At 41.9% G+C, this 12147-nt stretch overlaps 1 protein-coding gene across 2 annotated transcripts in view; it reads right to left on the bottom strand.

Annotated features, from left to right (window-relative positions):
- Nucleotides 1-3222: 3222 nt before the first annotated feature.
- F9 (coagulation factor IX) overlaps nucleotides 3223-12147 on the bottom strand; it is a 33649-nt gene continuing 24724 nt past the window's right edge. For both annotated transcript variants that reach the window (XM_032756459.2, XM_032756460.2), the window contains 2 exons: nucleotides 5812-5926; nucleotides 3223-5143 (listed from right to left, as the gene is read on the bottom strand). In XM_032756459.2, the coding sequence (XP_032612350.1) occupies nucleotides 4596-5143; nucleotides 5812-5926 (663 nt within the window). In that variant the 3' untranslated portion in view covers nucleotides 3223-4595. The remainder of the gene's footprint in view (nucleotides 5144-5811; nucleotides 5927-12147) is intronic.

Genomic DNA, 12147 nt, shown 5'->3' with positions numbered 1-12147 from the left:
CGTGCCTGGCCTGGAATATCCCTGTTTCTATTTCCAGCTTTCTCTTCACCAAGAGAATAGAGGGATAGCTCTCCTATTAGAGTGGAATAACCTGGCCAGGAGTTTGAAATAGTTCTGTGAAGGCATAGGAGAAAATGTCTCCGCCTTCTTCCAGACAGAAGTCTTTGCCTCTTTGTCTACATATGCAAGAAAAGATCTGCCTGCTCTTCTTCCCTTTTGATACCTATATTAGAAGTTGAGATTAACTCAGAAATCTCAAGGCAGTCCATAGCCCCAAAGACAGGGTGAAAAAGATTTGCCTCGAAACTACTATAGGAAAAAATGAGTAGAGTGATTTGTGGGCCTGGATTGATTGAAAAGAGCAGGGGTCCCACAGTCCTTTGCCTGCTGTGATTCTTTCGGTAGTTTCCATAGTTTACAGAACATGTTGATTTTTATGGCTTTAACCCTGAGATTTTTTAGATGGCATAAGCCTCAGATTCAAAAAGAGCTCTGATTCCTGATTGCTTTACTCAGACGGGCCTTTCAGCAGCTGTAGTCTGTTTCTCAATCATCCGCAGGTGCAATGCATTGTTAGAATCTCAGCTTCGGTGGGCCTTTGAAGCCTGCCTTCAACCCGCAAACAACAGCTTCTGGAGTAACCTGCTGTCTCCGTGTGCAGCACGTCCTCACCGGCACAGTTGCAGTGAGTAAAGTTGAATTGTTGCTGGAATGACTGTGTGCCAGATGACACTGTTGAATGTGCTATAGTAGTCAAATGTCACATCCGGAAGGCCCAGTACTCACAGCCGGGCTAAACGCCAGACACCAGCATCACACGTTTATCCTACATGTATTTACTGAGAACCTGCTATGAGCCAGGGTTTGAAGTTCTGGTTTGTTATCTGACTGCCACTCTGCTTTCCAAGCTACCTATTGGTCTCCTTGATTTTGTCACCTTTTGGTCAATTAGAGAATTGTTAGTAAGAATTCCAGGCAGTTTTCAGTCCCGGGGTTGTTGAGAGGATTGCCACCAATGCAGAATGCCCCAGCTGCCCTAAAAATATAGACAGTAGAGTTAATGTACTCCAGTTGAAAGTATTATTCTTTCAAAGTGCAGGGTGGGAGACTTGAGCTCTAGTCCTGGCTGTCATTGTGTTATCTTGGGCCTGACCTTATGTTGCCCCCAACCTCCTCATCTGCTAAATGAGTGGAGTGGATTGGATGATGTTCAAGGGCCCTTGCAGCTCTGACATTCTTGGATTAGACTGTAAGCATTCGGAACTTGTTTAGCAATTATAATTAGGCAATTTTGTAAACTGGTCTGTTTTGGTTCAGGTAAGTAAGGAAGAACACCTTTTCTTTTTTCCTTGGCAGAGAAAATTGGACAGTACTTCGTTCCTGTCAGTATAAAACAAATAATATTCAAAAGAACTAAAAACAATCATACTTAAACAGCAAGTTAAAATGACTGCATTATATTAGCACACTTTCCTTCACTTGGCAAGAGTTCTATTTTAATCTGTCACTTCCAATATGACGGCAGCATGTTTTAGTCTATTTAGGCAAAGTAGCTACAGTGATTTTGAAAGCACTAATGATTCTTACATGGCAACTGCAAATGCCCTACGTAGAATCCAGCCAGGGCTGGCTCTGAAGACATTGGCTCTTAGTGAGCTTAAAGGCCCCACATGGTTAGTGGTGGCAACATGCTACAGGTGGCTCATGATGAATTCAATCATTTTTGAGCCCATGACAGAAAGAACTGTGGCTCAGAGATTTATGGGTCCAAGAGCTCCTTTCTCTGCCACAGAAAAGACCAATCACAGGAGTCCTGAGGCCAGTTTCCCGTTGGTGCCTTTGTAAGGGGTGGTCTCTATGGAAACAAGGCCACAGTGGCTTACTTTTACCAATTTTGAAGTGCTGAGGCTACAGACCTTTGGTCATTCAAATTTGAAGTAACATGTTTAATGCATGAATTAGCATCCTTCTTAAATCTGAGGCAGACAATTATAGTGTCTCTTCTCTCTTCCCTTCCTTTAGTCAACAAAAGCAGAACCAATTTCCTTTCATTTGTTCATAAAACCTAAACCCCAGGCATTATTCTTATTTAAGTATGGCCTTCTTTCATGATACTCAATGCAAGACTAATTGCTACTCTGGGATAAACATGGATTCTGATTCAGCTAACAATTATTGAGCAACTACTGTCTAGCAGTGTAGTAGGCACTCACAAAGCAATTTATATACATTATAGATTATTTATATATATAACATCTGAATTACAATTTAATGAACACTGTTGGTATTTGGCACACAGCAATTACTCCTTGAATATTTGTTGAATGAAGGAATAAAAATAAAAACATGAAATCACAGACTAACAAAATTGCAAGGGATTTTGGAGAGCATCCTGTCAAACACTCTCACTATACAAGTGGAGAAATCAAATTCCCAAATGGAGAGTGGCTTATTGAAGGCCATACTCACAGCTAGTTACACCCAATTCTGTCTCAGGTGGATTCAGACCGCTGTCCTCTCTGGGACACAGCTCACACTGCTTTAGATGAAAACTGGATAACAGAGCATCAAATCTCTGCTGTGTTATATTGCATTTGAAAACATTTTTCAGAGTGTTTTGTTGAATGTAGTGTTTGGGATACCTCTCCATGAATGATTTAACAAGAAACGCCTCAAGAAATGTATTTATTTATTTATTTTCTTTCTGAGACAGTGTCTCACTCTGTCACTGAGGATGGGGAGTGCACTGGTGCGATCTGGGCTCACTGCAACCTCCCGCGCCCCCCGCTCCCAAGGCTCAAGTGATTATCCTGCCTCAGCCTCCCCAGTAGCTGGGATTATAGGTGCACATTACCATGCCCAGCTAATTGTTCTATTTTTAGTAGAGACAGGGTTTCACCATGTTGGCCAGGCTGGCCTGAAACTCCTGACCTCAGGTGATCCGCCCACCTTGGCCTCCCGAAGTGCTGGGATTATAGGCGTGAGCCACTGGGCCCAGCCAAGAAATTTAAAAATATGTTTATTTATACCTATATGCGAAGACGAAAATATATTGACTAAAAGAACTAAAGGAATTAGCAAGAGTGAGGCCTGGCTGGGGGTGAGGTGGGGGCAGGAGAAGGCAGCAGCTTGGCGGGGTCAGAGTGACTTTGTCAGTAGTCCCATGTATCGTCAAATACAGGGTGACTGATTCACATCAATGGAATCCACAAAAAGCCAAAGTATGAACCAGAACACCAGTTTATTAATTCACAAAGGGAAACATATGTCGGTTGGTCAGCAACTCTCTAGAAAATTCAAGATAGAAGGATTAACTATAATCAAAATGTTCCATGGTGAACACGAAACCAGAAAAGGACAACTTAGTTGGCTGATTGGAATGACGTATGTCTTTGAGCCTGCTGCACCCTTCTCCACTTCAGGGGTATGCTAGTTAAAGGAGACATGATACTTTTGTCCTCTAGTCTAGGCAACTTCAACTTCTTGCTTGGCGCTGAACACTGCTGAAGACACACTGTTGAATTCTTCCTCAAAGTCTCTACTAGCTGTAGATTGCAAAAGAACTGTTCTCTTCTTTCTGTTAGCATCATTATTATTATTTTTAGAAAGAGTACAATATGTCTGGGTCAATGTCAGCTTTTTTAGTTACAATGACATGCCAATCTTGCCTTCGTGAAATCATGCCTAGTCAGACCTCCATAACCGTACAAGCTCTTAGAATGGCTTATTGCTTCCATTATATGTGTGTATGCGTGTGTGTGTATATACACACGCATACATACACACACTATATATTTATATTTTATATATATATATATATAAAAAATAACTCTCTGAAAGAAACTTTTCCCCCAAACTTTTCAGGCACCTTACTTTATCCCTATGTTCTGAAAAGCAAGTCTCCACTATGAAAGCAAGTCTGGGTTTGATAGACATGTATAACTGTGTACAGAAGTATAACAGAATGATGCTCCCCATCTCTCCTTTAATGACTGTGGAGGGTAAAAGGGAGAGAGGGAGTAAGAAAGAGAAAAATTGATTTGGGGATTGGGATTTGGAAAAGGTAAAGGATTCAGGAATAGGGTAGAGGAAAAGGAGTAGTGTTTTTGATGAGTTATAGCCTCTCGGCTACTCCCGTGTTCTTTCTTCATGAGTGTGGTACTGGCCTTGTGATAGAGTAGACCAAAGATCCTGTATTGTATACAGAACTGATAAACATTGATGTTTTGGTTGGAGAAGCAAAGAAAATCGGGAAGATGGAATGCTGCTAAGGAGGGAAAATTGGGTGAGTTAGTTGCCATAGTGGAGAACCATAGTATCTGATGGACAGAGTGGAGAATTTAACTTCACAATTTTGTCAAGGGCTGGGCCCTTAGAAATGGCTGTAATTTCCTACCACATTATATTCCTCTAGTGGTTCCATTTTCTAATCAATTTGTTCAGGTAAAATATGAAATTCTCCCCTGTAAAGAGAAAAAGCAATGATCATAGAATGTATATATTCAAATCTAACAAAAGATGGGAAAGTGATTAGTTAGTGAGAGGCCCTGTTAATTTTCAATTCCAATGAATTAACCTTGGAAATCCATCTTTCATTAAGTGAGCTTTGTTTTTTCCTTAATCCAGTTGACATACCGGGATACCTTGGTATATATTCCATATTTGCCTTTCATTGCACACTCTTCACCCCAGCTAATAATTCCAGTTAAGAAACTGGTCCCTTCCACTTCAGTAACATGGGGTCCCCCACTATCTCCTTGACATGAATCTCTACCTCCTTCATGGAAGCCAGCACAGAACATGTTGTTATAGATGGTGAACTTTGTAGATCGAAGACATGTGGCTCGGTCAACAAGTGGAACTCTAAGGTACTGAAGAACTGAAGCTGACCTCCCTTTGTTGAAGACTCTTCCCCAGCCACTCACATAGCCAGATCCAAATTTGAGGAAGATGTTCGTGTATTCCTTGTCAGCAATGCAAATAGGTGTAACGTAGCTGTTTAGCACTAACGGTTCGTCCAGTTCCATAAGGGCAATGTCATGGTTGTACTTATTAATAGCTGCATTGTAGCTGTGGTGAGGAATAATTCGAATCACATTTCGCTTTTGCTCTGTATGTTCTGTCTCCTCAATATTATGTTTACCTATTAAAAATAAATTTCATTCTAAGTCACAAACAGTATTTCACATACACAGATTTTCTAAGTGTCTACTTGGGATCACTGACCTAATTGGCAATGTTAAAGATCTCATTCTTATATTATGATAATTTTGGTTAAATGTAATGAGAGCCAATGCATAGTTTTCAGACCAAAAAGCCATTCAGGACTATCATAGAGATGGTTCTGTTCACTTATGCTGTTATAAGCCTTTCATTGGTGATAATGAATCCACTACTCATGAATTATCCTAGATTTCCCAAATTTCAAGTATCCTCACCCTTTTTTTGAGCACAAATTCATTTGGCCGTTAATTCAAATGTTTGTTTTCTAAGGACCTGCTACAGGTTGTGCCAAGCACCAGAGATAAAAGGATCGGTGACATGATGCTGATTTTTGGGAAGGCTTTCTGGTATGGAAATGGCTACATCAAGAACTAATTGTACCTCACTGAAATGAGTGATAATATGGGTACATCAAAAGAACTATGGATGCTTGGAGGATGGTGCAACGTGGGTTCTGAAATTATGACCCTTCTGCCTTTAGCCCAATTTATTCAACAACAATTTTATTAGACCTTAGTCAAATATGGTGTACCAATCATATTAAAGAGCTAGTGGTGCTGCAGATTATTATTCTTTCTGTTTATTTACCTGCGACAACTGTAATTTTAACACCAGTTTCAATACAGTGGGCAGCAGTTACAATCCATTTTTCATTAACAATAGAGCCTCCACAGAATGCATCAACTTTACCATTCAAAACGACCTGTGAAAACAAAATGAAGACGCTTACTGCATAATATATTTGATCTAGAAAAAAATAAATATGTGTGCTGGTTACAGGAAGAGGCAAAATATTGGCTTCTAGGTGCTGGCAGAAATGGAATGTTTCTGGAAATGTGAGCTTTGCAGATGAATTAGTGTTTTTGGTGCATAAACAAAAAAGCCATTTATTGTAACTGCACTGAAAGCAACACACAATGAGAGACAGGGAAGCTTAAGCTGAGATAAATCTAAGGAATGGCTTCTTTTGGTGATTTGAGGTCCTTGGATTTTTTTCCCCATGAGTCAGTTTCTCTGATGGCAAAATTTGCTTCATGGAATACAGCAGATACATTAGGAAACACACTGACTTGACTCCTTGAGATTAATAGTTATTAGGGTGTTCCCTGTACCTACATGATGAAATTTTTTTGCTACATGTTACTCGAAAGAGAAAAACTACTGATTTTTCTAGGAGGTCTTTTCAAACCCTTTTCAAACTGGAATATTATGAAACAAGACCTAAGGCCTCCATCAGGGCTGTGCTTATAGCCATCCAGGCAGTGAGGAATAGCAGCGCTCATTCATCCTTTCCACTCTCTCTTAACCATATTCTACTCCCCTCTGGCTGAATAGTAAGCTGCCTTTGTCCTAAAATATCAACTTAGCTGTGTTTGAATTTTGGGCAAAGTGGACAAAGGAGTGACACATTGAGCCTGGGTATTATTAGATAAGAGGCAAGTCCATTATTTCAACTGGATATTCATTGCACAATTACAGTCGACAATGAATATTTTCTCCATCTCAATGTCTAGACCGACTTGGAGGATTTCAGTTCCAGTTGTAAGCAAGTGTCTTGATCCACCTTTACAGGAAGAAAGCTGGGAAGTGTGAACACTAGAGGGCACACTCAACATTTGGTAAATCCTTTTCAGAAGCTGACTAGTTCCGAACGACTGCCCTTGTATTAAAGTGCACACAGTCTTAGGCGTAAACCCATTCATAAACAAGGGAAAGGATGTGGTCCATCACTTTAAGTGGATATCAGATGGTTTTTGGGGAATGTTCTTTTTGTCCTGAGTTTAATTTACTGAACACCTACTATGTCCTAGACACTGAAGCACTAGCCTCCTACCTGGAGACCTACAGAGCTGACTCATTAAAGGGCTCTCACTTCCTTTTTCATACTCTAGCTCTCCCTCTCTTATATATATACATATATATTTTTTTGACGGAGTCTTGCTCTGTCACCAGGCTGGAGAGCAGTGGTGAGATCTTGGCTCACTGCAACCTCCGCCTCCCAGGTTCAAGCAATTCTCCTGGGACTACAGGCGCATACCACCATGCCCAGTTAATTTTTGTATTTTTAGTAGAGACGGGGTTTCACCATGTTGGCCAGGATGGTCTCGATCTCTTGACCTCATGATCCGCCCGCCTTGGCCTCCCAAAGTGCTGGGATTACAGGCATGAGCCACTGTGCCTGGCCATTTCCCTCTTTTTCTAGCTGTTGCTTTTTATTCTGAAATGTTGTAAAAATACAGAAAAAACTACACAATATAATAAACACCAATGTGCATACAACCCAGACTTAACAATTTTCCTAAATTTTTGAACATTTATTGAGTGTTTACTTTGGGCTAATCATTGTGGTGTTTTATAGACATTTAATACAACATAATATCCTTATGACGTGATATTAATATATTTATTTATAGATGCATGAACTGAAGTTTAGAGGTAAACATTAACTCCCCTGAGATCTGTTGGTAAAGCTAGGAAGCAAACTCAAGTCTGCCCGGCTCCAGAATTTGTGCTCCTAAGCACCCAAATTCGGTCCAGGCATGGTCTGTGGACCAATTGCAGTAGAATCATATGGGGATCCTTATAAAATGCAGATCTGGGGGCTAATCCAAGCTTAATTTATCAGAATATTTGGTGGGTGGGACTGGGTAAAATGAAGCTCTCCAGAATACTCTTTACATAATTAAGTTTGAGACCTGTTATATATCTACTGAATCAGAATTTCCAAGACTTGATAATCTTTATGTTTTAAAAGTCCTCACTCCAGGCAGGAATGGCTACATACTTTGTGGGGCTCAGTGAGAAATAAAAATGTGGGGCCCCTTGTTCAAAAGCTAGGAAGAAAAGTGCCATGGAAGATACTAAAATACAAAACTTGCTTTCCTCTGCAGTCTCTTTTGCAACCCATCATGTTACATTTTTAAAATTTGCCATTTAATATTTTGCTCCCTCTAGCATGGGGATATTTGCTGGGGCAGTGCAGACCCTCAAAGGTGCCCAGGAAGTGCACCGTACAATTTAACACCCACGTGTCCTTAGGATCCCCTGCCTGCCAGCCACAGGACACTGGGCCCCAGCAGGGGAGGATGTGTCAATCTTCCCTTGTCACTGGCCTACTGTGGCAATCAAGGTGGAGAGGTGATTCCCAAGGGACTGCAACTTTCATGCCAGGATGTGTTCCATGCCTGAAATGGAGGTGGACAAGGGGTGTGCCCCCACCATTCACCCTCCAAATGTGCTGTGGCACATTCTTGGTCCAGAGATGCCACATGGCCAAGCCCCCTTCCAAGATAGCATAGGGCACGTGCACCTGACCAACCTTAACTCTCCCTGCTCCTATGCCCATGTCCCCGCTGGGGGAGGGGAGTGGCAATGGTAGCTAGGTAGGGATGAGGAGGGAGAGTATGTCTGGGCACCACGGGGTGGCAGTGGTCATTGGGCAGGTGTTTGGAGGGAGAGCCAGGGCTGGCTAAGGCACCAGGTGGTAGGGGAGTGGGAGGTCGAGAAACTACCCCAAAAGGTGGTGAGATGTGAAGTGGGGCTGCAGGGATTCAAGTCCCTAGGTAGCACATGCTCTGGCTGTCTCATCAGACTTCAGTTACAAAACAAAAATGCATAGCAGTAAACCCCAGATGCACGATCCGTCTCAGTGCAAAGCCCTGTGTAAGTATGCCGGTCATAAGACCATGTGTCTGGCTGTAACTCCAATTGATTTTCAGCATCAATAAAAGTTGGCCAACACTGTTATATACTGGTATTGATAGTTACAACTGAACATATTTGTTTAAGCAATTGGAATTAAGAATTCACATGCAATGATATCACGGTGCTTCTCCTCTGGTTAGTGTATTAGGGGGGACATTGGACATCTCTCAGCCCAGTAGGCTAGTTAGGCCAGGATGAATGACATCCACAGCCCCTGGGCAGAGAGATTATGATGTAGCTAGTCTGACTCCTGACAAAGACTTGCTTCCTGGAGCTTCTACTACTTTCTGGTGGATGGCTAAGAAATATGGTTGTGTTTTTTTAAGTCTGAAGAGCATTATTTTTGCCAACCCCTGACCAAACATCCTTGCCAAGGAAAAGGCCTAAAATATATTTGCATTTAAAGATATTACAAACTACTTGGTTTTGGAATGTTTGGCCATTCAGGATCATAGCTATCAAAATATTAGCTATTTGGGGTATGAGATGTCTGCTCGGTCAAGCATCTCATATCCCAAATAAAAGACATCATTTTGGAGAATAATGGGGAAAATGGGAAGGCATATGCTCTGAGTAAGGCATCTGAGTTATAATCTGTCAAACATTTTTGTTAGTCATGGTCTAATGGGAGCCTGCTTTCCCTCTTTCAGACTCACACATACACACACACCAACCACACACATGCTTCTACAAAATACACATTCACATCTGAATTTATGCTCTTCATTGACGATGCCAGCCCAGAACAGCTCTTACCCTTTTCTTTTCTTCCTGACCTTTAACTGCAACGGAACCGTTCCCTGTGATTTCAGTAAAACCATTATTCTCCCTACTTACCCACCCAAGCTTCACAATAAAGAGTGTTTGCTCTCACTCATATACAAAGCAAATTCATTTGTTTGTGATGTACAGCTTGCTGCGCCCACAGATGTGGTTTGCCTAGTCCTTTGCTCTAGGTCATTTGGCTGGGAACAGACGGGATGCCCACTTTGGTTTCTAATGGTTAACTAGTCATTGAAATGCATTTCATCAAATAATCTTAGAGGATAATCGTTTAAATGTCTGTCCGGACTAGCTTTGTAGAGCCAGGTGAGATTACATATGTCACGTTCTTATTTCTCTTAATTGAATTTTTATCATCTGAGATAGGAATAATAGAGGGCTTTTTCAAGTGCAGATATTACTATAGTCTTAAGACCTTAGTGTAACATCCTGGCCCCTAAGGAAAAACAAGTTCTGGTTCATACATATAGTAACTTTGCATGCTATCTGCCACTGAGATGTGTCCTAATCGAACAGAAAGGATTGAATCTCTGTAGCTAGCTGTACAGGGCAAGAGCTGTACAGGGTACCTTTAAGGATAGCTTCAGGCCAAAGCTGAGGGAAGTGGAGACTGGGGAAAATGCTAAGACATTTTAAAGATTGTTTTTAGGTCAAAAATAGAATAAGAAATAGACCGTTTCCCTGGACATTTTCTGTAGGTTAATACGGTTAGCGATTGGTAAATGCATATGCTACAACTTAATATAAGCATAAGGAAAGCTTAATCACTTGGCTTCCATTGTATTCTTTTTTTTAATCGAATAGAATGATCTTCAAATTGTTAAATGTAGAATAAATATGCCACACACTGAACTGAGGCCTATGGTAAAACAGAAAATCGAAAAGCCAGGTGCTTCACATAAAGGGCCAAATAGTTCTTTGGAAATGTGGGAGGAATTTTTGGGGCCAGTTTGCACACGCCTAGAATTGTCAGCTGGCAGGGTCATGGGCATGGGATCCAAACCAAATTAAAGCTTTAGAAAGCCAAAATGCGGTGCTGCTTCTTTAAATCTCTCACTTTTGAGCTGTTGATGAAGGCTATCTAGTAATACAGGCGTTGCAGTTTCCCTTTTTTCACTAATATTCAAAGGTTTTCATTTCTTCCCTACGTAGCGGTATGCAATTCAAGACTCGTTTTAGTTTACTACACCTCTAGACATATACTTACTCTAAGAAAAACTCATTTCTGTTCCTGTGTAGTGCATTTAACCCTCTAGCTTCCTCTTTCTACTCCTGAAGTATTTCTTCAGAGACCCTGCTTCCTTTACCGAGTTCTCAAGGAGCTCTGAGCCCATCGCTGGGCATCTGGAGGGAAACTGAAGTACCTCCTTCCATTGGCCTCACGCCGTTCCTGTCGGGAACCTTCTAACCTTGTGCGATTTTAGAAGCTGGCCCGGCTCGCCAGTGCCTTTGGCTTTAGGAGGTAGCAAAGAGGATGAGGCCGGCAGCGCCGTTCCGGAACCATAGGGGGCTCCTGGGAAGCTACCATCGCGAACAAGGCGCGGCTGCGTTGGCCCTTGGCTCCAGCCTGGCAAGCTGAGATGAAAGCCCTGGAATAAGGTAAGAAATGAGCGCGACCGCAGACGGGATACGTGCTAGGTGAACATGGCTCTGCAGGGTCTCAAAGCTGGACAGGATCCCAGCGGTCCCTTAGCCTGCGCTGATCTCTCGCCAGGTGAACAAATGCCCTCTCCCTGAATGGGGCTATCCAGCCGCTGCTGTCCCCAGTGACAGAACAGCTCTTTAAGTCAACAATTCCGACAAACATTTGTTCAATCAACATTTGCTCCCAATGCTGCCCAACCTGCGTAACCAACCCAGTGGTTGTTGGTTGGAAAGGGCTTTCTTAATGGAGGTCAGAATCGTCTTGCCTGCTTGCAACTTTCACCCTTAAGTCCACAAAGAAGTTGTCTTCCCCTTTCCCTTGTGGCTCTTGCAAACAGCTCACCTACACCTTTTCTTTAACAGACTAAACATTTCTAGTTTGTTCAATCTGTTCATTACTCCAGATGAAAGTGAACTCTCTATGTTCTTCTTTGTGAGATTTCTTCACCAAGTGATCACTTTATTCCCCACCCTGGCTAATTTGAAAGATAAAAGAAACAACTCAGAAGAGAAAGGTTCTTATGAAGCATCAGCATTCTGAAACACTCTTTCCTAGGTGACACTGCTAAATAGTATTTCATATTTCAAAGCTAGATATGTAATGTTTTCACCACTGAAGCCCCAGCTGTTGCTTGCTTTCTCTTGATGCCTTAGTCACAGCAGGTTTGCTGCAGTCTGATCAGTCTGATCTGCAATCAAATCTAGTATTTCCTCCCTGCAGATTAACTATGACATGGTGGAGCTGGCCCATCCACAAATGAGGAGAGATTCTGGTTTCTTTCATTTCCTGTT

The sequence above is a fragment of the Hylobates moloch genome, unplaced genomic scaffold, assembly GCF_009828535.3.
Source record: "Hylobates moloch isolate HMO894 unplaced genomic scaffold, HMol_V3 SCAFFOLD_7, whole genome shotgun sequence".
NCBI lineage: Eukaryota > Metazoa > Chordata > Mammalia > Primates > Hylobatidae > Hylobates > Hylobates moloch.
Note: the sequence above shows the minus strand (reverse complement) of the source record. Positions and strands in the feature narration are given on the sequence as shown.